The sequence below is a fragment of the Elgaria multicarinata genome, chromosome 1 (assembly GCF_023053635.1).
Source record: "Elgaria multicarinata webbii isolate HBS135686 ecotype San Diego chromosome 1, rElgMul1.1.pri, whole genome shotgun sequence".
Classification (NCBI taxonomy): Eukaryota; Metazoa; Chordata; class Lepidosauria; order Squamata; family Anguidae; genus Elgaria; species Elgaria multicarinata.
In genome coordinates, this window is record NC_086171.1 from 164107072 (window position 1) to 164132854 (window position 25783).

The 25783-nt window shown below is 42.7% G+C and overlaps 1 protein-coding gene across 1 annotated transcript; it reads right to left on the minus strand.

The window, feature by feature from the left end:
- Nucleotides 1–272: 272 nt before the first annotated feature.
- FRS3 (fibroblast growth factor receptor substrate 3) lies at nt 273–20547 on the minus strand. The gene is made up of 8 exons (XM_063119143.1): nt 20480–20547; nt 13409–13502; nt 10210–10342; nt 9766–9854; nt 8683–8869; nt 5720–5881; nt 4648–4805; nt 273–1973 (listed from the first exon to the last, which is right to left on the minus strand). Exons 4-8 carry the CDS (start codon nt 9829–9831, stop codon nt 1038–1040), a joined length of 1509 nt encoding a protein of 502 aa, XP_062975213.1. The 5' UTR covers nt 9832–9854; nt 10210–10342; nt 13409–13502; nt 20480–20547; the 3' UTR covers nt 273–1037.
- Between the last annotated feature and the right edge of the window lie 5236 nt (nt 20548–25783).

A 25783-nucleotide genomic window follows, 5' to 3' on the forward strand; every position in this document is an offset into this window, starting at 1 on the left:
CACCAATATCAACATCTTTTCCTAGCTCACATTATTAAAAGGTTGACTTCTCAGAAAGACTCCACCAGACTACTAGGAAAGCAGCTACTGAAAGGTCCATCAGGGCTTTTGTTGGGGATTGGCAATATATAATTCCATGGGAGGTTTTTGCTGTGAAAATGGAGAGAGGTGTATAATGAGACACACTCAATCAGACAGGAACTTGAGCCAGGAAACTGGGTTTGTCTGCATGTGAAGCCATCTCTGTGGGTAAATGGGGCTAGGACCATCTCCAAACTACTCCAAAGAATTCATGCTTGCTTGCCAGATTGCGGCTCCTTTCTTCCTGCTGCCTCTGTTTTGCCTTCAACACCCACTGTCAAATCAACTGGATGTGATCCAACACTGACCCTCTCAACAGCCCCTCCCCGACCTCCACAGCACTTTCACAGAAAGAACAAACAGCAAAGCAGTTATACTTTACATTTGCTTGGCACTTAACTCTGACATATAAAAATAAATAAATAAATAAGCAAGGAAATCCCTGAAAAATAAATAAAATAAATTAACACAATTTTTAAAAAATAAATATATATTTTTTGCATACCTTCAAAAAATAAAAAATAAATAAGAGTGCTCCCTAGCCCTCGAGCTCTACCTGTACCATTAGATTTTTGGTTGTTCTTTGCTCCTTCCTTCACACATTCTACCATCAAGAGGATCCCTTGAAAATGGGAAGGAAGGATTTCCAAACATGAATCCTATATAAAGGGGCAGGGGGGAGAAGAACAGGCAGCATCGATAATGTTACCCCACCCCTGGTATCAAGCGAGTCAAGTTTTCAAACACTTGGCAAGGCTTCAAAAACTACATGGCAGGAGAAATGGGGACTGGGAAGAGGCACAGATAGGCTACATTTCTCAAGTTAGCTTGATGGAGCTACCCCAGCGAGTCACACTGGGAAACACGGGGCGCAGTGAGAAGATGAGTTATGCAACATGATTCGTTGAAGAGCAGGTACAAAAGCCACAATGCGGTGCTTGGATTGGGCATTCCTCTTACAGAGGCAGGTCAGTGCTGTTATGCCGTGTTTTCCTGGAAGTCCCATCATCCCTAGGCAGTGCCCTCTGCAAGTTGGACATGGCTGCTGTCTTTTTAAGGTCAATGACCGCATAGGAATCCGTCCTGCGGGCTGGGTGTGCAGAAGGACGTGGGGCACGGGGGACTGGTGTGCTTTGGCGCCCTTTGTGAGGCTCATCCTCCAGTTCCACCTGGATGTAGTTGAGCTGCCTTGGCTGCTCCAAACAGGGCCTGTGGAAGTCGAAATTGAAGACGCTGGGTGCACAACTGCGACGCTGCTGGGAGCAACCCCCCCTGCGCAGGCCCCCATGCAGTGCAGCACTTTCTGAGTTCATGTAGTTTCGCAACGGGTCATCTTCCTCAAGCTCAGGGTAGCCATTGGGGGAAGGCGTCATTGCATCACCAGAGTCCTCCTCATCCTGGTCTCGTCTCAGCGGCTGGCACTCCCACACAGGGGGCAGTGAGGGCAGGTTCTCATAGTGCAGCAGGGTGGTCCGGCGATGAGAGCAGCTGGGGGGATTCAGATCCTCACGGGCAATTTTTAAGCGCCCGCTGCCCCGTCGAAGCAAGGTGGCTCGTGGCGGCAGCAGGCCATTGATGTTCTCATAGACACATTTGGGGGTGAGACACTCGTCTTTACAGTCATTGTTATTGTTAGGGGTGCAGATATGGCCTGCACACTCCCAATGGGGCCGGCAGAAGCCATCACATTTCATCAGGTGCCTGTAGCCAGGGGCAGGGCCCAGCACAAACTTCACCTCTCCTGGCTGTAGGTAAACCTGGGGATTACGATCCTCCAGGGAGCAGCTGTGGTTTGGATGGGAGACTGCAGGATGGACCTCAGGCAAGGCGTGCATACAGTGGTGGCCTCTCATCTCCTCCTCACCGCTGCCTGTGTTCACATAGGTGTGGGACTGCAAGGAGAGAAAAAAAGATTAGAGTGTGATGAGGAAGGGAACAAAAGCCCCCAAGAAACATATTCATGGGGGGAGGCTGACAGACCAAGATATCACCTGAGGGTGATACGGCTGGAAAGCAGAAAGAAGAGGGACTTGCAGCAATAGGTTTGATAGATGAAGTAAGCACAAGGTGGCATGGGTCATTCCTAAGGCAACTTATATTGTGCTGAGCTTAAAATACATTTATTATTTATTTAGTCATTGCATTTTTATACTGCTTAATAGCTGAGGATCTTGGGGCAGTTCACAATTATACCCATAAAATACAACAGATCAAACAATTAAAAAGTTAAAAATATGAAATACCACATAAAACCAAAAATAAACCCAGCACAGATGTTTTCAGGAGGTGTTTAAATGATGTTATATTTCCCCCCTCCTGAACAGCATGAGGGATGGTTTTCCAGAGGGTGGGTGCTGCTACAGAGAAGGCCCATTGTCGAGGTTCTTCATAGCAACATTCTGTTCATTTTGGAATTACCATCAAGACCTCCTCAGCCTGTTTGCATTCTCTTTCCCTCCTTATTGTTTACTACAACTTTATTAGATTGTAAGCCTATGCGGCAGGGTCTTGCTATTTACTGTGTAATCTGTACAGCACCATGTACATTGATGGTGCTATATAAATAAATAATAATAATAATAGGTATCCTGGTCCCAAGTTGTTTAGGGTTTTATAGGATAATATATAACCTTGTGCATGGCTTAGTAGCTGATGGTATCTCCCAAAGTAAAAATTCACTTGATACAAGAATAAGGCTGCAAACCTAAACACACTACTTTGTAGGCCCCACTGAACACAGTGAGAATTACTTCTGAGTAAACGTGCATAGGATGATGGTGTAAATGAGTTTACTCATCAAAATGACCAAGTTCTCCTGGACTCAGTGCTAACTGGAGAAGCTTCAGTTGGTATGCCAACTGCAACCTGATCTAAAAAAATGGACCTTGCCTCAGTTATCCATGTACTAGTGACATCCAGGTAGGACTACTGAAATGCACTCTAAATGGGGTTGCCTTTAAAGATGGTTCAGAAACTTCAAATGCCCAAGTACCCTGCATGTCTGTTTGTGTGCGTGCTAGCAATTGGAGCATGCAACGCCTATAGGGTTTCAGCTGCACACGTTGCTGATGCATTTTCAGGGCCAATCTAAAGTGTTGGTATTGACCTTTAAAGCTTTAAATAATTTGAACCTAGTTACCCACCTTCACTCATATCAGCCTACCTGCCACTGTTTGAGTTTTGCATCTGACACCCTACTTTCACAATATAAGAATAACTAGGTTGGTGAAAATGAGGAAGGGGGCATTTTTCAGCAGGAGCCCCACACTTGTGGAATGCTGTGCCAATTGAAGTACATCAGGCCCCATCACAGCAAGCCTTTAAAAAAAACAACCCTTAAAACTAATTTATTTTTCATTGCCTTCTGCTAAAGGAATTTCATTAGGCTGTAGGATATATGATGTGGTTTTATGTACTGGACTTTAGTGTTTTTAGTGGGCTAGATGTTTTCTATGTTAGTGTTATTGCTGGTTATAAATGATTAATTTTAGTATTATGGTTTTTGAAATTAGTATAATATTGGGTATTTATGTTGGAAGCCACTTCTAACATAAATACCCAATATTATACTAAATAAATGTCTACAAATATCAAATATAGTTCCTAAGCAGCAGGATGGATAAAGTCTTAATCAATTTTATTCTCATCATACGGTTCATCTGAAAATACTAATTAAAATTCTAAATGTTAAAAAACAAGTTTAATTTCTAGTTATCTCCTTATTTCTCCCCACCCTGAACTGTACATTATGAATCACAGGATTAAGTGTCTGTAGGCTTGCAAAGACAGGATGATTTATAACTTCCCAGCAAAGCTGGAAAGAAACGTAACACCACAGAGAATTATGAAAGTATGCAATATAGTATACTTGCATATAGTATACTTGCATATAAGTATACATGCAAAAAGGGAATGTAGGCTGCTCTCAGATGCAATATTGAATGGAGGAAGTATGGATACCACAGATTTTCCATCATTAGGAGTGAATGTTACTTCTCCTTGCACATTAACCTTTTCAGAAAAATAATTACAAGGACACAGAGCAGAATAAATGAAACAGAACGTGTGCATATTTCCCTACAGTAATATAGGGTGACCATATGAAAAGGAGGTCAGGGCTCCTGTATCTTTAACAGTTGTATTGAAAAGGAAGTTTCAGCAGGTGTCATTTGTATATACGGGGAACCTGGTGAAATTTCCTCTTCATCACAAAGTTAAAGCTGCAGGTGCCTTGCCCTCTTTTGTATCTGGCCACTCTTGCATATCTCCTGCACCTTTAACTGTTGTGATGAAGAAGGAATTTCAGCAGGTTCTCCATATATACAAATGACACCTGCTCCCTTTTCTATCAATCTGTTAAAGATACAGGAGTCCTGTCCTCCTTTTCATTGTATTTTGTATTTGGGTTTTTAGATTGTTGGATGTTTTATTATGTTCTTAATGGTTTTAATTTTTGTGAAACGCCCAGAGAGCTTTGGCTATTGTGCGGTATAAAAATGTAATAAATAAATAAATAAAAACTGGTAGATCAGGCTAGATCTTCTGAACGTCGTAAGGTGAACTTACTTGCTCGTCAGGAATAATGAGGGCATGTGTGGAGTCCTCACCAACTGAAGAATGCCTTAGGCTACCCATGGAGGCATGTCGGGCTGCAGAGCAAGATGGGGCCTCTACAGGGAAACTGTGGAACCCATTGGGGAACCCCGGAACTGTGTACCCTAGAGCTGGAGAAAGATGAGATTGGCATTAGAAGATGAACACGATTAGCAGAGCCACCAAACAGGCATTACACAAGAGTACATACACATTTGCAAAGAAACATGACTTCTCAGCCGCTTAGCTAGTGAAGCCAAATAGGCTGGTGAAAGTCTCCACTGTAAGGGGACAGGATGTAGTTTATAAAGCAGGCCAGATAACTGACATGACCGAAGGTCAAACTGCCTATGTCAAATCTAACAAAAGAACAAGAGATTTTTGTGACCAGGACAAATATTAAGAAACTATTGAGCCTTAAGGAACGCTTTCTACAGTTCCAATTGAAGTTGCAGAGGAGTCTAAAACATATCTGATATCTGCTGTTTTAAATGGTTACCTTGGAAACAAGGTATCAAGCCAGCCCAAAACTTGTGGCTTTACAGTGAAGGTAGCACATGGGACAGAAGTAGAATTGAGTTTATGAAAGAAAAAGGGTAAAGGGATTAACAAGCTAACTTCAGGATGAATCATATAGGCAAGGCTTAGTGACCTGCACTGGACTGCATTAGCTTAGGAAAAGTAAACCAAAAAGAACCTGATACAACGCAATGAATCTCTTGCATAACGCTGTGATATCACTGTACTGCACAAGGACTAGGACCATGTTGGAAAAATAGATTGGCCTCCCGGCCTCAGCTGTGCATTCTACAATGGAAAGGCTGAGTTTCAACTTGACATCGACCTTTAAATTCTGCCAAATCCCCATGGAATTTTACAAATGACAGGGACAGTATAGGCCTCTGGAAGGCTTCAAAAAGCTGGTTTGGCCCCACAGGCATAAGCCTGTTCCTACTGGAACACACTGTGGTTGAGACCAAAAACAAATGCTCTAGAGCAGAAGGCTAGCAGGCGTCTCCACCCCTCTCTCTCTGCCCTCTCTTACTATTGGGTGTCTGGGGTGTCCGGGGCAGTTCCAGCTCAGCAGCATGGCTGTTCCTTGTGATGACAACAGGCTCCTCCACCACACTGATACTGTTACACTGCATCAGGTCCTGCAGCAGGTTAAATATCTCCTCTGCTCTTGAGCACTTGAATGCAAAAATTCCTACACAAATACAAAAAGCGTGGATTAAAGGCAGTGTGTTCTAGTTCACAAAAGCAAGAAATATACATTTGATGCTCAGAAAATACTTCTACAATGCAGCATAATTAACTTGTTGAACTCACTGCCTTATATGCCAACTCTAAGAATTGAACAGGGTCCCCCCAAAATATAGATTAAATATAAGTAAAAAAAATCATTGGAACCGAACCGACAGGGTCAAGTTTCTAACAACTTGTGGGCAGCTTGTTGCCTTGCAGATGTTTTGTCCTACAGTTCTCATCAGCCCTAACCAGCATAGCCAATGGTGAGTGATCATGGGAGCTGTAGGCCAAAACATCTGGAGGGCTGCAACTTGCCACCTCTGCTTTATACCTTGCTGTTGGCCCTCATGTTAGCGTATAACACAATACCTCTAAATCAATTAAAATACCAAGATAGTAAGCAACAATAGTAACAGCAGCATAAAAACAACAAGTTAACCAAAGACTATTAAAAACAGATACGTTTCCACTACACACCTTCTTAAAGGCTAAAAGCAAGAGGACTAGACAGTGGCAATGTTCTGCTCCTTAGCACCAATAGTCTAACTTCTGCATGTTACTCCTGAAATGATGTAAGCACAACATTTGCAGGTGGGGCAGGGAAGATGGTGCTCCCTGAGGTATCCCCAGACCCAGGCCATTTAGGACTATAAAGCAAGTGTCAGCTCCTGGAATTCTGTATAGTTTCCTCTGCAGACCACTATTTCCAGCCACTGAGTAAGACAGAAAAGGGAAGGTTGCAGTCTGACCTGTTTTGCTGCACCGCTGTGACCAAGAAGAAATACATTTTATTATTACTCATATGTTATTGGGTCTCTTCCTTCCTAAAAGGTTTTTAAGCAAATAAATAACTGAAATCTAATTTTGCCAATATTTCAATCCCTACGCTTATCCACCCACCCTTCCCTTATCCCCATCAAAAACATGGAGAAAAGGGGAAAAAAGAAGAAGGGAAAAAGGGGGGGGGGAGAAGACTTAATTAATATGTTTATCACCGCTGGTATTACTTCATAAATCATAGTGCATCTTTTAAAATGCTCACACCAAGGTTTAATAATTCTACCAGAAATAAAGAGTAAACTGCAACAGCAGGGATAAGGCACAAAGAGCACAACAGACCATTTCCCGTCTCATTTGTCAGCTAATTTTGGGGGCATGATCATTCCATGCAAATAATGGAAGCCTTAACATAAACTGAGACTATTACATGAATGGGAGGGATAGTACCTCACTTTATTCAACTGCAGCACCTTCCCCTCCTCCCATAACATTTCCTATCAATTGCCTGGCCATGCTGAGCTAACCAATCGGACACTGGCATGCACAAACACGCACATAAAAACCATAGCAACTAGGATGAGAGCATGGCAACCGCAGCTGCTATTCTGAAGAAAAATGTACTTGGCTAATATTAATAATAAGAATGAGAATAAAAAAGCAACCCCCCACTTTATTTCTGCCTTATCTTCCCCTGTATGAAACAAATGATCATTGAAGTAAAAGAACTTTTTTTAAAAAAACGTCCCAAGGGAAATAAAGAAAAGGGGGGAAAGATAGATGAGTCAAAGAATGTTCACATAAGCTAGAGTAGAAACATCTGACAAAATAGCAGGGCCTATGGCCATTGAATATAAAACCTGGCTTTCTATCTACACTATTTTGACTAGGGACCCAGCGTACTTTTGTGATGGATTTTTCTGTTGTAGGCAACGCAGACACAAATTACTGTTACAGACCAATGCCAACACTGAGCAAACCATGGTTTGGAAACTGAATCAGCTAGACCCCCTGCATGATCCCACCCCCTTCTTTTCCTTCCCCTACATATAAACCATGATATCACATTGTATGCACACTAATGCAAATCATAATTGATGCAAACCATGATTCCTTTGTAAAGCAGGGATCATGGTTACATGGGAAACTAGTTTGCATATGTAATGAAAAACCACTTATGTAAAGCATACTTCAACAGATCCTTGTTTGTGGTTCTCAGGATCTATGAACGGTCATATCAAGAAATTTAGAAGCAGGGTTAATGACGTCTCATCCCATGGAACACTCTCCCCATTAATTTCCATCACCTGATGAGGGTGGAGGGCTGGAAAGGGCATACAATGTTGTGTAACTTGGACACCTATGATCCTGTCCTACCCTAGCAGCATGGTACAAATATGCTTAGGTCTCTCCATGTGACAGTGGGGGCAAGTATGACTAACCATTAGTATAACAGTTCTTCTGAAAGCTGGTACAATGTCATGATAAGCTGTGGAACTGAGGGCAGGTGAGGGTTTGATATGCTGGTTTGTTAACTCATTTTGGTTAAACAATGTAATGAATCTTACTACAGCAATATAATGAGTCTTATTGCAGCCACAACTGTCTAAAGTAGAGAATAAGGTTATCAATGGCTACAAGTCATTATGGCGATATATTACTGGCAGTATGATTCTGAATACTAGTTGCAGAAGAACATAAGTGGGAGAGCGCCGTTTCACTCTTGTCCTGCTTGTGGGCTTCCCATGGGCATCTAGTTGGCGACTGTGGGGACTGAATTGCCTTTACTCTGATCCAGCAGGGCTTTTCTTATGTTCTAAAGTTAGCATTTAGCTGAAGGCAGAAACGTAGGAGAACTGTTTCTATACAGAAACTAGTTTTACTGTACGCCATGAGGAGAGAAGTCATTTGCTATCTTAACTTCACAGCCTACTTCAGCAAGACAATTTTAGAGACATTGTCCCTGGTGAGAAGTTCACATACCCTGTCCAGTCAGGCAGCGACGGCCACTCTCAAAGGAGAAGAGGTTGGAGTCATAGCCATAGCGACGCAAGCAAAGGTAGGGCCACCGAACAGCATCACGCTTGTGCGTGTGCAAAACAAGCTCCCTTTGTGTCAGCTCCATAATCCCCGAGCCCAGCTCATTGCCCTCATCGTCAACGTTTGTCACCTGTAGGAACACCAAAAACGCTGTTAGGAGCTTCAGGCATTATGCCAAATAGCACATTAGTAGGAAGAGCAGGCTCTATATAAAATCATATGCTGGTGGGTTGTGTTTGTTTAGGAAAGCACTCAGGCCCAGCAATCTCTCCTTGACACAGTCATTTTTGCACTTGTAAAAGGGTGAAATCCTTTAAAGGAAGGCTTCACTGCCAGGAAAATATGTCAGTCCAATATACCTGGAGGCTGCTAGGCCAGTCCACAGAAAGATCCCAGGAAATTGACTCTCTGTACTGGTACAGGGGGTGTTCGCGTACATCCCAAGGGAGTCCAAGCATATGTGTTTACTATAAATGCTTGTAGCTGAACTTTGGAGATATCCACATTGCTAGCTCACCCAAGACTCACTGCCCAACATCACACAAGCAGCCTAATAGCTACAATGACCTAATGGACCAAATTGAATAACTCACTTCATGAGAAATTAATTATATTAAAATCAACCAAAATGTCACAAAATAGATAGCAAGCATGCCAGTTCTCCAGAATACTTAATCAGGCTCGATGTTAAGCAAAGGTGGGGAGTATGATTTTTTCTTATGAACCAACATTACGTCCTTTGTTTTTAAACACCTCATAAGAGGCAACCCCGTTTCTTCTCTTACTGAGAAGCTGAATCTCCTAGCCTCTGTGGTAACTACCACACAAAAACACACATATGATAGGAACATTTCCAAGCTCAAGAGGCACAACACCAATCTCAAGAAAAACAACAGGCGTATTGCAACAGTCTCCTCTGTAAAAACAGTCATTCTCCACTATTTTATTGGCATAGCATATTCCTTAATTCATTCTGAGTAATGCTAGTGGCAGAACACACTATAGAAGATAAATACAGAAAGTTACCTTAAACTTGGTGGGGTGGTTGTCTGGAACCCTGTCTCTGCATGGGCAGCTACAGCAACTCCCCATGATGTCAACACATTGGGCAAGTCCTAGAATGTAAGGAAAAATCAGTATTTTGAAGCTTGTAAAACAAAACACAAGCCATCTCCTTTCAGCAAAACCTTGTAAACATTCCAGAATTTACATTTCTCCAATGTTTATGCGTGGGAGCTGGGGAAAGGAGGCAAGGTGAGCAACAGCACAGAGTGGATTTGTATAACAAGTGTGACTATTTTCAATATGAGTAATGCTCATATTCCATGAACACTGAAGAAGACAATAAAAAGACAACTGTTGATGAACAAAAGCATGATACAACCATTTGGGGGCAATTTAATTTCAGAGATGAAGCATGTGAGGGGAAAATGAAATTTCTGGATTCTTCACACCTTCCTTAATCCTTACCCAGCCATGGTAGTTTTTTTAAGGGGAAGGGAGGAATTCCACCTTTCTTCTCCACAGCCCTCTGCTGGGTGTCATGGTAAGCAGGATGTCAAGAAGTCACCTATAACTTCATAGGAACTGTGCCATCTTTCACCTAATATGAAGAATAGAGTCAAGAGAAAGAGAAGGACTATAAAAAGAATGCAACATTAGATATTCTTTTATTAAGGGGGTTCACCTCTTATTTACTGTAAGGCAGAATTGTATCAGAAATGTTTGCTATCAAACATACAAGTTTATCTTTGGGAAAATGAGGGGTATACATGTACCTCAAAATGAAGATTGGATTCACAAGAGTAGAATTTTAATGTTTTACAGTGTTCTGGACTAATTTGGTTTCCCACTTTGATCCTCTGCACAAAGGCAGGAAAAGAAATTACCTTAAAAAAATAACTAAGGTATCCAGAGTCACTTTTATATGTGATGGGATGCCAGGCAATTTACTATTATTTGGCTGATGTTAAACATTATCAAACAATCCACGAAATACGAGAATGCCCTTGTGTAGATTATACGATGGTGTCAGCTGATAGCAATTGCACTATGGTCTCATCTGTTAGCAAAGGTAGGAATGAGAGTTCCTTGTTCCCTTCCCCTGTAGGTGTCACAGTTTACTCACACATCATTTAGGAACAGACACTCTGCCTTCACTATAGCCATAAGTGCATTCAAGATCTGACCTTTGGTTTTTAGAGTTACTCAATGGGTTTTATTTCTTTTTGTGGGGGGAAATGTGCTGTACCTTGGGAGTTTTGAAATAAAAGTCAAGAAATATTTGATTTTTTTTAATATTAATAACTTTTTAATAGCAATTCTCTCTCTCTTCATTGCTACTAACAAATTAAGGCTTTAAACATAACTATTATTTGACCATATCTGACTGGTTAAATGAGAAATAACATTAACAATGGAGTCTATAAGCAAGTTTAAAGACATTTTTTAATTTATTTATTTTTATTTATTTATTTATTGCATTTGTATACCGCCCCATAGCTGAAGCTCCCTGAGCAGTTCACATAAGATAAAAACACTTTAAAAAATACACAAAGATTTTTCTTGTATTTGATTTGGAGACAGAGCTGTGTGAAAACTGAAAATTTCAATCAGTATTTTAAAAGGCACTTAGCCGTGAAAACAGCTCTTTGTTCTCTGTTAAGTATTAAGGCTGCAATCATATACCACCTTATCTGGGAATAAGCCCAACTGGACACAATGGGACTTATTTCTGCTTAAATATGTATAGAGCTGTGCTGTTACAGCCCGAAGTACAACTTTATTTACATACACGGTTGGGACTAAAGTTAGCAAAACTGAGAGCATTATAGCTGCTGCCAACACCTTACATAGAGAATGGCCCACTTCCATACCCCAAATCACCGATTTGATTGTTTTCATTGCGTATCCTTCATTTGTTGTGTATTTTGGTGTATTTGTTTTATTGTGTTTTTTTTAATTGTTCAAACTGTTTTGTATAACAAGCTGGTAGTCCTTCAGTTAGGGCAAGAATTGAGAGTGCGCAGCTAAAATATTTTAAAGGAATCGCCATCTTGCAAAATGAGCGTCTTCCTACTAAGTGTTTTCTAGAAATGGATAACAATTGTCATTGGACGGCAATATCCCAAAAGCTCCTGTATAGTTATCATCTCCCTGAATTGAAGTTTGCTCTAAGCATGGATAAGAAGCAACTAAGGGATTGGTGTTTTTGGGTAGATTCCAGGAGGGACCTACAACTTATTAAAAATTCTAAATTCTCTCGGTGGTTCCCTCTTCTAAAAACAGAACACTATAGAGCATGTTATCTGTCCAAATTGAGGCCACTGCCCCAGAGAAATGCTTTCATTGAATTGAGGTTTCAAGTGATGCCAACTGCAGTACTGGATGGACGCTACCACAAGGTACCATTTGAATTGAGATTATGTATCTGTGGTCAACAACAAGTGGAAGACATAGCACACTATATGTTAACTTGCCCTCTGTATAGGGACCCAAGAGAGAGACTCCTGAAACCGCTGCTGACATATGGAGGCATGAATGCCCAAGCAGAAACAGTTCTCTTCCTCCTTAGTGATACCAACAGTTATGTCACTCATAAAGTGGCCCTGTTTGCACTGGCAGCGAAAAAGATTAGGAAGAGAGAACTTGGTAAAATTGCTATAAACTGCCACGGAGACTCAAAGTGCTGAGCGAAACGAGAGCTTTAGTCATAGTAAATTTAAGCTTGTCTGTATGGCTCTCTTGGTTATTTTAAACTGTTGTGTACTTTTATAGTTGTATAACATGACTTTAAAAAGTGGAGGAAATACATTAAAATAAATAAATAGCCATGGCTCATTGTTGGTAAAATATATTAGTAGTTTGCCTGTGCTCGGATCCCATATGCTCTTGAACAAACTTTCATAAAGCAGTGATTTTCAAATTATGTTTTGCAGAAACCTGGGGATGCTTCAGAAGCTTAGCAGTTCTTCAATAAGTCTAGTCAATGGCAGACAAACGTCTTTGAAAGACAGTTTTCCCACTATTACTGGTTTTCCTTAGCAATGTACAGCCTCACAGCGGTGCTGGGGGTGTTTTAGGGCAGTCTCTCAGTTCGCAACTGCAAAGTTTAACAGGCTTCTTGCATGCCCCTTGTGAACAGAGTCTGTGCCCTATAATACTCCCCAGAATACTTGACAGAGGTTCCTTGGCAGAGAAGGTGATGTGGAAAGTGTTTCCTCAACGCATAAAGTTTGACAGCCACAAGCTGAAAAGTATCCCAATTATCTCTGAGAATTTTAAAAAAATACAGACAAACAGACTACTGTAATTTAGTGGGTAGTAAAACAAGTGAGCACTGGGATTGCAATGAAGTAAATTAGTAAAAGTGAGAAAATTAAGACAGGCAAATTTAGCCATCTTCACTTGATAATAACACATCTGAGATCTAAAGAGGAACTTAATTTAGCTGTTTATCAACCATAGTTTTGAAATCTCCTAATACTCTAGATTCCAGAAATTCCTGTAGCAATTTGTTCCACTATCTGGCCTTGACTCAAAACTCTTAGTACTCTCAGTAAACAGATTCATTTTAACAGCTTTAAAATGGAAAGCTAAATAAAAAGGCTATTGTTTCCTGTGTTTTCAACAGGAATAGTGTCCGCCCTTTAATCCTCTGGAAGCTCACCTGTCTTCCATGTTTTTGTTGGCTGTTTTTCCAGCTGCCTCCAGCTTGGCTGTAAATTACGCTTCCTTTGCACAGGCCTGAAGTGCCAAACATTCTGTAACCAATTAACACACAGCAAACATCACTACAGTATTTTACAAAGGAGCCCTTCAAGTTACACACTAAATGTGACTCAGAAAATTTTCACAATGGCAATGTGTAAGAAAAGCATACCAAGTGCTGCTCAGTATTCATCTAGAATGGAAAGGAACAAGTGGTGTTGTGACATACTAATGACAATCCAAACAAAGTATTAGCAACCTTTTAAAACAGATTTAGTCAATTAATCTCTAAAAATGTCAGATGCTGTTGCATAACAATTGGAAGATGACAAAAAACATGTTTTTTATTTAAACTTCTAAGGGGCTTCAACACAAAATGTTTGCAGATGATTTGGTACTATAAATCCGTTCTGCTGACTGCTACTCCCCAAAGGCTCTGCACTGGAAAAAGTGACCATTGCACCAAAATAGTGACAATAGCTCTTAGTCTATGCAACAGGAAGTACCTCCATGATGCACTTCCTGGTTCGCTATTATTTTGTTAATATGTAGTAGCTTGCCCCATCCTGAAAGCCCACTGTAAATCATTTCAAAAAGAGATCTTACAAGGAATATCAGTTCAAACCAAGCTAAACTAATTTAAAAAATAGAGGACCTGTTCAGACAACACACTAAGCAATGGTTAGGTTGCTAGCCCTTTTGCAGCAAATGGTTAGTGAGTGTGTTTAAACAATGGTTATGTAGCCACCACAGTTAGGAATGGTTCAAACAACACACTAAGCCATAATGTTTAGTTCAAAATGCTTAATCAACGTGGTTTAGCGGGTCATCTGAACAGGGTCATAAACAGCCTTTCACAACTCATGTGTACAGAAGTTCTTCTGCACACAAGAGTAAGGAACATTAATGACCTGTTCTAGAGCTGATAGATCATTAAATATTCCTAATGAGAATGTATTTAAATGTTCCTAATGAGAATGTCTATAAAAAGCAAAGTGTATTTCTAATACACAGCAACAGATCTGAAGGCAGCAAGTTCCTAGTAGCCTATACACAAGTTGAACAAACACTGGTATTCTTTACTGAAGCTTCAAGACATCAGATATGCCTTTGCCACCTAAACAGCTAACTGCCACAGCCTTTCTTGTGCATTACACTTCTTTGACAGTACCTATAAGAACAAATGCAGATGGTATAAGCAGACAGAGGGTGCTTCCAGACTAACGTTGCAATCCTATTCATACCTACCTGGAAGTAAGTCACACTGACCTCAATGGAACTTACTTTTGAGAAGACATGCATAGGATTGTGCTGTAAGCATTGGCGTGCACACAGGGGGTTCAGGGAGTTCAGCTGAACCCCCTAATATGCTGCCGCCGCCATGTTTGCCCCGTCCCTGCCAAGCAACTTCAGGGAGAGAGGACAAGCGAGGAGCCGACTCTAGCCCGCTCCGCCTCCGGAAGGCTTTTTTCAGGGTGCAGCCACTGCACACACACACACAAACACACCCAGCTCTCTCGCTTGTTTGCTCGCTCACTCGCTCTTTCACTCACTCAGCCGCTCCCAGCTGCTCTGCCTGACCTCTCGCGACAGTTGCTGAACAAGGTGGGAGCAGCAGCCACGCTGGAGCCAGGAAGCAGCACGTGGAGGAGCCAAGGAAGGGACTGTTTCTGTAACTAGTAAGATAGATTGCCCGGAGCTGCGGATTGGGGCCCTCCCCCCTTCGGAGCTGCTGCCCTCCTCTCCCCATCAGCCCTGCAGGTACTGTAATGTTTGGGAGAAAGAGGGAGAGAGAGAAGCTGCATGTTTACGTGCCTTCTCTCCTCATCGCTGCCCCACCGCCCACCCCAGTCTGGTCTCCAGTAAGAGAAAAGAAAGGGGGAAGGGGGGAGAACTGCAATGCCCCCCCAGGACCTCCTGGCTAAGGAGGGTTCATTCAGCAGCACCTTTTTCAGAATGCATGCTAAAACAATTCCTATCTGCCCTTGTTTATTTTAGGGTGTCCATCCCCCTTTTTTCAAGCCATTCTTTTGGTAAACATTGGATGTGTGCATCTTGTGTCACTTTAAAACAGAGCTGCAGCACAATCCTATGTATGTCTACTCAGAAGTAAGCCCCACTGAGATCAATCAAACTTACTCTGAGGTAAATGTTCACCGGATGCAGCCTGAAAATTTAGAGAGGATGAAGAAAGGACAGGAGAAAAAGAATTGTAGAAATACAATAGCAAGGTAACTGTGGGATATTTAACCATATTTAAAGACATTAAGTACGTCCCACACTGGGATATTTAACCATATTTAAAGACAATAAGTACAGCAAAATTAGTGCCCCTCTACTTCAGTCCCATATCAAATAATTACAACAGTGAACCAGCCAGGTCTTCCATAGGAAAACTCTGTACCAGGTGATAGTTATTTTTAAATTTTAATTAAAAATATATTATCCTTTCCTATAACAAAATGGTACTTACTCCTAAGTAAGTGTGTCCCACTGAAGAAGGAAATCCTATTTGATTCCTGTATTCCTGTTAGTGTGACATGATAAGTTAAAGGCACAATTTTATGCATGTTTAGACAGAAAAAAGTCCTTCAACTCCTAGAATCCCCTTGCTGGCATGGCTGGCTGGGGTATGCTGAGAATTGTAGGACTAATTTTCATTCTAAATATGCACAGGCTTGCACCTTAAATGAGTTTAAAATGTGAAACTCCTCACATGTGTTGAATCATATATATACTATTGGTCTAGTATCAGGAATGTAGCAGCTGTCAGTGTGGAAGATATATCTGCCATTTGAACTGAAGCAATCCATTTTAAGACATAAAGGGGTCTATAAGACTATTACATATGGTTTCTAAAATTGCTTAACACCATTGTAAGCTACTACCTGATTATGCAGAGAGAGATGCCCAGGCAATTACTATACTTTGCCATTATAGGCAGCGTGAATCCTGGCAAGGGGAGGAGTGGGTAGACTGGCTGTTGACATGTTCAGTGGAGTGCCATAGGCCTTCTTTACTTGTTGCTTCTTCCAAGCTGCCCAGGCCCCTTATCTGGGTCAAGGGGGCAGAAGTGGCACTGCAGCAAAAAGGGATATGAGCACCAATGTTTGGACTGGGGCAAAATAATACAGTATGTGGGTATGTGGTGTGGTTTGGCTTGAATTGCTTGTGTCTGGATTTCCTTTCTGGACTGGACTTGCTGGTTACATGACCCACAAGGCCAGGTTGTGGTATAGTCCTCTTCTTCTTTTGTGTTCAAAAGCCGTAAAGTATCCTGTGAGATCTGGAAGACTCACAACTTTACTATGACATAATAAGCTGTTGTCCACTGGCTTCAAGTGCCAAAATGACTTTACTGGCTTTGCACTGTGAGTTTGGGGGTGGGGTGGGGGGTCATGTCATTTGCTATTCCACTTTGGGCAGCAAAATGTCTTGGGCCAGCCCTGGCAAGAGCTGGCTATAATTTAGATAATGAACAACATGCATTGGGTTTCCTAGGTGTACAGGGCCCAGGTGTCTCAAGCAGGATCTACACTACTGTTTTCATAGAATCATAGAATAATAGAGTTGGAAGAGGTGTATAAGGCCATCAAGTCCAACCCCCCGCTCAATGCAGGAATCCAGCTTAAAGCATCTCTGACAGGTGGTTGTCTAGCTGCTTCTTGAATGCCTCTAGTGTGGGAGAGCCCACAACCTTCCTAGGTAACTGGTTCTATTGTCATACTCTAACAGTCAGGAAGTTTTTCCTGATGTCCAGCCGGAATCTGACTTCCTGTAACTTGAGCCCATTATTCCGTGTCCTGCACTCTGGGATGATCGAGAAGAGATCCTGGCCCTCCTGTGTGTGTCAATCTTTCAAGTATTTGAGGAATGTTATCATGTCTCCCCTCAGGCTTCTCCTCAAGGCTAAACATTACCTCTGTTTCCTCTCCCCTGCAGGACACTCATACCTCTCCTGTCTGCACCCTCTCTCCCTCTTCTACCCCCACACATAGGGGCATTTCTCTCTCTTCTTTCCCCAGGGCTCCCCCTACGCCAATCCTCTTCTTCTGCCCTTATTTTATTTAGAGTATTTTTATTTAGAGTATTTTTATCCCGCACCTCAGCCTAAAAGGCTCCCGGAGCGGCTTACAATTGATCAGTAAAGAAGACTAATGTGCCCTTGTGACGGTTTCCCATCCTCTCTTTTCTCCTTCATCTCCTGTCTTCTGCCAATAGCCCCTTCGCGGCCTTCCAGAGATGTCCCTACTTCCAGATCTCCTACACTCCCCCAAGTTCTCCAAATCTTGCCAGCCAGCCCTCTCTTATGCTAGGCTTGCAGCCACCCCTCGTCCTCGCTATATTCACCCCAGAAGTCTCTCTCCTGGACCTCATTCCAAATTCTTTGCTCAGCAGCACACAGGGCAATCTTTTAAAATCATTATTAGGGCATTTTATGTATGGTGTATTCTATGTATGGTGCTGGAACTTAAGATGACACTCGTTGTTAATGTGATAGAATCTGTTTTAAATGTGAATCTGTTTTAGTAAGTTTGGATTAGGTCATTATCTGATTAAATTTAAAGATGGTGAAAATTGACTGTATCTTTATATATGCCTGGTTATCACTACAGCAAAAAAATAGTATTCAGAGTCTCCATTTTAAAATGTGTATTTTTAAAGTACAGATTACTTGTTAATTAAAAAAATACAGTTTACTTCAGTTTTCATTTATTTTGTTTGTTTGATGAATGAAAAAAAGTCCTTTATTACTGTATATTTAATCAACGTTTACCTTAAAAAAAATCCCTGGCTGAACCCCCTAATGAAATGTGCTGCCCACGCCTATGGCTGTAAGTCCCACTGGGTTCAGTGGGGCTTACTTCTGAATAGAACTGCACTGCAAGTCATAGTTGCTCAGAAATTCGTTTATTCTTTTCTGCCTCTTAATTGCTTCATGAATTGTCTCAAGATAGCTACCCTTCTCAATTAACACAAAACAGCTCTGTGCCAATTTTGTGACATCTGAAAAAGACTTACTCGATAACTGTTTTAAAAAACTACATTTGCGCAATTGTTCTGAAAAATATGGTGCAATTAACTAGTTCCAAAGTAAATAATTGTCCTGTATTAAAGAGCAAATGATTTTCTGGCACCACAAAGTGCCCCTGAGAAGCTAAATGCCCAGTTAAGGGATCAATAACTTGGGTTCATTTTCTAGTGCCTGGATCACATTATATTACTTATTTTGCATGATCTTGCCCTATTCCTGAAATTCAAGGAGTTAATAAACATTTTAAAGTAGAAAAATAAAAACACAACACAAACTGAAATATTATTTATGTGTAAAAGCATCTAAAATATGAGATACTGTACCCATACAAAAAGTACATAGATATCTGCTTGTCAGCTCAAATGTCCCCAAACTTGAAAAATACATATACAGTTATACCCCTAAAATATTTTCTGCCGTTTTTCACTAAGTGCCAGTTGACAATCTCTACTTTTCCACACAAGCCTTCAGAGGGAAACTTCACCACAAACTCCATCTCCATGGTTGGGGAAGATGCCCTAATTGATGCCTGCTCCTATGCCCCTCTTAACACAAGGGAGCTTATTCCCACAACCTCTTCACTGTGATATGAAATGTCACTCACCTACGGTGTTAGCAGGTTTACATACTATAAAGCTAAATGCCATTCAATATATGAACCAGGGCATAGATTAGTGGTCTCTAACTATTTGATTAATTGAGAACTTTGACTGTTTGCAACCCACTACCCAATTCTAAGTTCTAAAACTGAAGTTAACACTCTTTGTCACACTTAGCCTTTTTGGTTGCACCACCTCTACAACCAGGCCTTCAAAAAGCCTTTGACTACCTAAAAAGTTGTTTGCACCCAAGAATTTCAAATATGCTTCCAGCTCTATACAGACCTGGTTTCTTTTATCCTGGTTGTGCTTTTTATATTGTATTTTGTATTTGTGTTTTTAGACTGTTGGTTGTTTTATTATGCTTTTCATGGTTTTAATTTTTGTGAACCGCCCAGAGAGCTTCGGCTATTGGGTGGTATAAAAATGTAATAAATAAATAAATAAATACAAACTGATGTTGGCTCTCAGGAATTTAAAATATTTTTTTCTTAACTCTGATTCCAATGTCCCCTTTGACAATTTAGAAATTCCTGTCAAAGGTTCTCCCGAAGAAAAACTTCCAGCTCAATGCAATCATTGAATGCTTATTGACCTCCACAAAATAACCAGAGATGTGGAAGAGTGAATCAACTGTAGCAATTTGATATTGTTTAGGAATGAAGAATCTGTAGCAATTTGTTATGGATCGGGAATGAAGAAAAATGCAATCATCCTAAATGCTTCCCTATCTTGTGAAGGTAAAACCTGTTCCTGCCGGATAAGACGAGGTAGCCTCCTATAACTGGAAATGTGGGGCACATTAGTCAGTGTTTAGTCTAGAAAATTAACCCATCTTCAAAATGTGTTTGCTACTATATAGAGTTAAGGCAGGTATAGGAAGTACCACGATCACTGATGAAGCAATAAGAAAAGAGCCACTAAAGGAAAAAGGGAGGGGGGGGGAGAGAAAACATGGTGGATGATTTAAGTGATGAGGATGACTGAGAGGCGACCCCTGATAGGAGAAAAGTGGATGCGGGATGTGCCACTGTATGATTTGGGGGGTGGGGGAGAGAGAAATCGCTTGAAACGAGTCGGAGACTAATAACTGGGTGATCAGAATAACGGCAATGAGTACTGGACTGTGAAGAAGATGAGGGAGGGTTGTTGTCCTAAAGGATGGAGATAAGGCACACCGGGCCGGACGGAGGGAAGGAAGGCAGCAGGGGCTTGTGAGAGGAAGCGCGGTAGGGCCGGTTGGGCTTGGGGCTGTCTGGGGCTACGGGATAAGGAGGAGGCCGGAGGACGCTGGAGGCGGCGCCAGGATGGTGACCGGGGACCCCCGGGCAGGGGGATAAGGTAAGCACCAGGGCTTGGGGATACCGCGCAGGGCGGCCCTGAGGGGGATGAGTACCTGCGGCGCCGTCCAAGCGCTGCGGGAGCCGAAAGGAACGGAAGAAGCCGCCTCACCGACGCTGTCCCTTCTCCCCAAGTCCAGCTCGGGCCGGGGACGCCGGGAGCAGCGAGTACACGGACGCAGCCTAGAGCGTCGCTCGCCGGCAGGAGGACCCGGGCCCAAGGCGCGCGAGGGGGGAGGAAGGAGGGGGAAGGAGGGGGCGGGTGGGGGTCATCACCAGCATAGACTTTTTATTTTTAGACTGGTGGTTCCATTGTCTACTGACGGGACCCTTCCTGGTTACTTTAGACGCCATTTTCCCCCTTCCTGCTACGGGGCAAAAGCGGCAGCTGCCCTTAGGAAAACCGTGGGGAACAGGGTAGCTTTGATTGTGCCTGCCCCGCCCAAGTAAAAGGTGGAGGGGAAAGATCGTGTTGTTTCTAAGTTAGGTCTTGTTTTATGAGGGGGGTGGAAATGATTAAGGGAAACGCCACACACGTTTAAGTATTTTAAAAATTGCAACGCGTTGTAAATATAGTACAGTAATCCCAACACTGCAGATGGGGCTGAGCGTTACAGTGCAATCCTATACATATCTACTGATACATGATTTCAATGGAGCTTCCTCTCAAGGAAGTGGGTATAGGTGACAGCCAAAGGACGCAATCCTATGCATGCTTAGACGGGGGGGAGTCCTACAACTCCCAGCATTCCCTAGGCAGCCATGGGGGATGCTGGGAGGTTCCCCCCCCCCCCCCCGGTCTAAACATGCATAGGACTGCGCCGTGAATGGCTTACAACTTCCCTGTAAAGTAGCCTGGTTAAATTGGAGGTGGAGCGAAGAGTGAAAGAGTACTTTACATCAACACTGCAATATAGCCTCGTGTTGTTATTCCTGTATTGGCGGGCGGAGTAGATTTGCGCCAAACCTGCAATGTGATCCAGTGTTATTATCCAGTGTTGTTATGTGCTTAGAAATATCCAAACCACTTTTTTTTGGGACGGTGTAAAAGCCGGAACGGAACGGAACAGGCCGGAACAGCCCCATTATATTAAAAAACCATACCAAAAACAGTGGCATGTGTTAGCAACACTTGAGAACAATATTTTAGGACTAAAACCATACCAATATTATATCACTATTAACCCCAAAACTCCCAAAACGACGCCCGGAACAGAATGGGATGGCCGGAACGGCCACTAGGGAACGAGCGATACCAACCAAACTCAACAGTCATGCATAACTAAATGGCAGGGATGCAATAAGCCACAAAAGTTGCCCCGAAACCACGTTCAGATACCCGTTCCGGGCAAAAACACGTATTGCGCAAAACCGGCCGTAACGGCAGCTTTCCAATGAGGAAAGTCAACCAAACTCACCAGATGCACATAACTAGGTGGGACAAATATAGAAAGCTCCAAAAGTTGCCCCAAAACCACGTTCAGATACCCGTTCCGGGCAAAAACGTGTATTGCGCAAAATGGGCCATAACGGCAGCTTCCCAATGAGGTAAGTGAACCAAACTCACCAGATGCACTTGACAAGGTGGGGCAAATATAGAAAGCTCCAAAAGTTGCCCCAAAACCACGTTCAGATACCCGTTCCGGGCAAAAACGCGTATTGCGCAAAAACGGCCGTAACGGCAGCTTCCCAATGAGGTAAGTGAACCAAACTCACCAGATGCACTTGACAAGGTGGGGCAAATATAGAAAGCTCCAAAAGTTGCCCCAAAACCACGTTCAGATACCCGTTCCGGGCAAAAACACGTATTGCGCAAAAACGGCCGTAACGGCAGCTTCCCAATGAGGTAAGTGAACCAAACTCAACAGATGCACATGACAAGGTGGGACAAATATAGAAAGCTCCAAAAGTTGCCTCAAAACCACGTTCAGATACCCGTTCCGGGCAAAAAAGTGTATTGTGCAAAAAGGGCCGTAACGGCAGCTTCCCAATGAGGTAAGTGAACCAAACTCACCAGATGCACATGACAAGGTGGGACAAATATAGAAAGCTCCAAAAGTTGCCCCGAAACCACGTTCAGATACCCGTTCCGGGCAAAAACGCGTATTGCGCAAATTGGGCCGTAACGGCAGTTTCCCAATGAGATAAGTGAACCAAACTCACCAGATACACATAACTAGGTGGGACAAATATAGAAAGCTCCAAAAGGTGCCCCCAAACCACGTTCAGATACCCGTTCCGGGCAAAAACGCGTATTGCGCAAAATGGGCCATAACGGCAGCTTCCCAATGAGGTAAGTGAACCAAACTCACCAGATGCACTTGACAAGGTGGGGCAAATATAGAAAGCTCCAAAAGTTGCCGCAAAACCACGTTCAGATACCCGTTCCGGGCAAAAACACGTATTGCGCAAAACCGGCCGTAACGGCAGCTTTCCAATGAGGAAAGTCAACCAAACTCACCAGATGCACATAACTAGGTGGGACAAATATAGAAAGCTCCAAAAGTTGCCCCAAAACCACGTTCAGATACCCGTTCCGGGCAAAAACGTGTATTGCGCAAAATGGGCCATAACGGCAGCTTCCCAATGAGGTAAGTGAACCAAACTCACCAGATGCACTTGACAAGGTGGGGCAAATATAGAAAGCTCCAAAAGGTGCCCCAAAACCACGTTCAGATACCCGTTCCGGGCAAAAACGCGTATTGCGCAAAAACGGCCGTAACGGCAGCATCCCAATGAGGTAAGTGAACCAAACTCACCAGATTCACATAACTAGGTGGGGCAAATATAGAAAGCTCCAAAAGTTGCCCCGAAACCACGTTCAGATACCCGTTCCAGGCAAAAACCCATATTGCTCAAAACGGGCCGTAACGGCAGCTTTCCAATGAGGTAAGTCAACCAAACTCACTAGATGCGCATTACTAGGTGGGACAGATATAATAACCTCTGAAATTTCCATGAAAGTCAGGTTCTGTTACCCATTCCGGGCCATAGTTCATATTCCCAAAATTAGCTGGAAAAGAAAATTATGGGTGAGGAAAATGAGGCACTATCTATTGTCGGGAAATTGCCTCGAAAGGCAACTTCTATGTGTGTGAATGCAATCAAATAAACTACTTTCATTGTACTAACTGGAACATTTAATAAACTTTCTCAGAATCCAGAGTGAAGTTCTGCAAAGATGGTTTCCTACAGAAGCCCATAGTTGTCATGTGGTTTGATAGTGTGCTTAAAATATCAGTCTATAATGGCATTGTTGGAGTTGGCCTGTCTCATTCCATCATGAAGCTTACAATGACCTGTGGCTATTCACATCTTTCAACCTAACTTATCCCACAGGGTTATTACAAAATTGGGAAAGGCCATTGTAGTTCACCATGCGTTTCTGGGTGGCGGGTGGGATATAAATGTTCTGTCAAAAAAGCCCAGGTCTTTTGAGGATTGCCATGGGAGTACTGGAGGCTGCATTCCAGGAAGTCCAAAAACGTGGCCCCCAACCCCTTCCAGGGCTGATGGAGGCCTTCCCCCTCAGCCCTTTCCCCCAGGAAATTGGGTGCCAGTCCCGGTTGCCCTGGAGATCTCCATTTTTCCAGAGGTCCCCCGGGTTTTCCGGGTCATCTGGTCACCCTTATCACACCAGGAGACAAAGCGTTAATGCCCACATTCCACAATCTTGACAGGTACCCCTCCCCTCCCCAAACATGGAATTTATTTTTAAAAGCCAATCACACAATTTTTAATTGTATGTTAGGTGTTTTGAATAGGTTAGCCCCATGTGAATAAGAGGGAGCTAGGTTGACCATTTGTTTGATTCAGTATAACCCATTGTCATTGGCTGTGATGTTCTGAAGCTTTATTAACATATACGCTTCTTTAGTCATATTCTTTATGACAACATGAATACAAGAAAAATAACCACAAACAGTAAGAACAAAAACAATGTACATAATATCTATCTATATATACTCTCTCTCTCTCTCTCTCTCTCTCTCTCTCCTCTCTCTCTCTCTCTCTCTCTCTCTCTCTCTCTCTGTGTTTGTGTGTGTGTGTATGTGTGTGTAAATGTAAATGCTAACATATAGCACCTGTTAACATAAATTTTTTCCTACAGTGTAGATTATTCATTTCTCACAACACTTTGGACATTTGAATATACCACGAGAAGCTTGATTTATCTCAAGGCAAGAGAGATGGTACCAGTCCTGACATGCTCCCTCGCACAGAACCATGGTGTCCTTCTTGGGTTTCTTGCACTGATCACCCATTAAGCACAAAGACCAAGATGAAGTGTAATACTGTTGTATTGCTGAAGACAAGAACTGGATTGTAGAGAATGCTCCTTTCGGTGATTTTCTAGAAACAGGACTATTGAATTGCTGTCCCACCTATTAATGTGCGTATGGTGAGTTTGGTTGACTTACCTCATTGGGAATCTGCCGTTACGGCCGTTTTTGCGCAATACGCGTTTTTGCCCGGAACGGGTATCTGAACGTGGTTTCGGGGCTACTTTTGGAGCTTTCTATATTTGTCCCACCTTGTCATGTGCATCTGGTGAGTTTGGTTGACTTACCTCATTGGGAAGCTGCCGTTACGGCCCTTTTTGCACAATACACTTTTTTGCCTGGAACGGGTATCTGAACGTGGTTTTGGGGCACCTTTTGGAGCTTTCTATATTTGTCCCACCTTGTCATGTGCATCTGTTGAGTTTGGTTGACTTTCCTCATTGGGAATCTGCCGTTACGGCCGTTTTTGCGCAATACGCGTTTTTGCCCGGAACGGGTATCTGAACGTGGTTTTGAGGCAACTTTTGGAGCTTTCTATATTTGTCCCACCTTGTCATGTGCATCTGGTGAGTTTGGTTGACTTTCCTCATTGGGAAGCTGACGTTACGGCCGTTTTTGTGCAATACGCGTTTTTGCCCGGAACAGGTATCTGAACGTGGTTTCGGGGCAACTTTTGGAGCTTTCTATATTTGTCCCACCTTGTCATGTGCATCTGGTGAGTTTGGGTCACTTATCTCATTGGGAAGCTGCCGTTACGGCCGTTTTTGCGCAATACGCGTTTTTGCCCGGAACGGGTATCTGAACGTGGTTTTGAGGCAACTTTTGGAGCTTTCTATATTTGTCCCACCTTGTCATGTGCATCTGGTGAGTTTGGTTCACTTACCTCATTGGGAAGCTGCCGTTACGGCCCGTTTTGCGCAATACGCGTTTTTGCCCGGAACGGGTATCTGAACGTGGTTTGGGGGCACCTTTTGGAGCTTTCTATATTTGTCTCACCTTGTTATGTGCATCTGGTGAGTTTGGTTCACTTACCTCATTGGGAAGCTGCCGTTACGGCCCGTTTTGCGCAATACGCGT

Bases quoted from the DNA above. Each gene is read 5' to 3' on its own strand.
- FRS3 (XM_063119143.1), bottom strand. From the start codon at position 9,831: ATGGGGAGTTGCTGTAGCTGCCCATGCAGAGACAGGGTTCCAGACAAC. The intron at 4,806-5,719 runs GTAAGAGAGGGC...ATCTTTCTCCAG, and splicing joins GACACCCCAGACACCCAATA to CTCTAGGGTACACAGTTCCG. The intron at 1,974-4,647 runs GTAAGTTCACCT...CTCTCCTTGCAG, and splicing joins TCATTATTCCTGACGAGCAA to TCCCACACCTATGTGAACAC.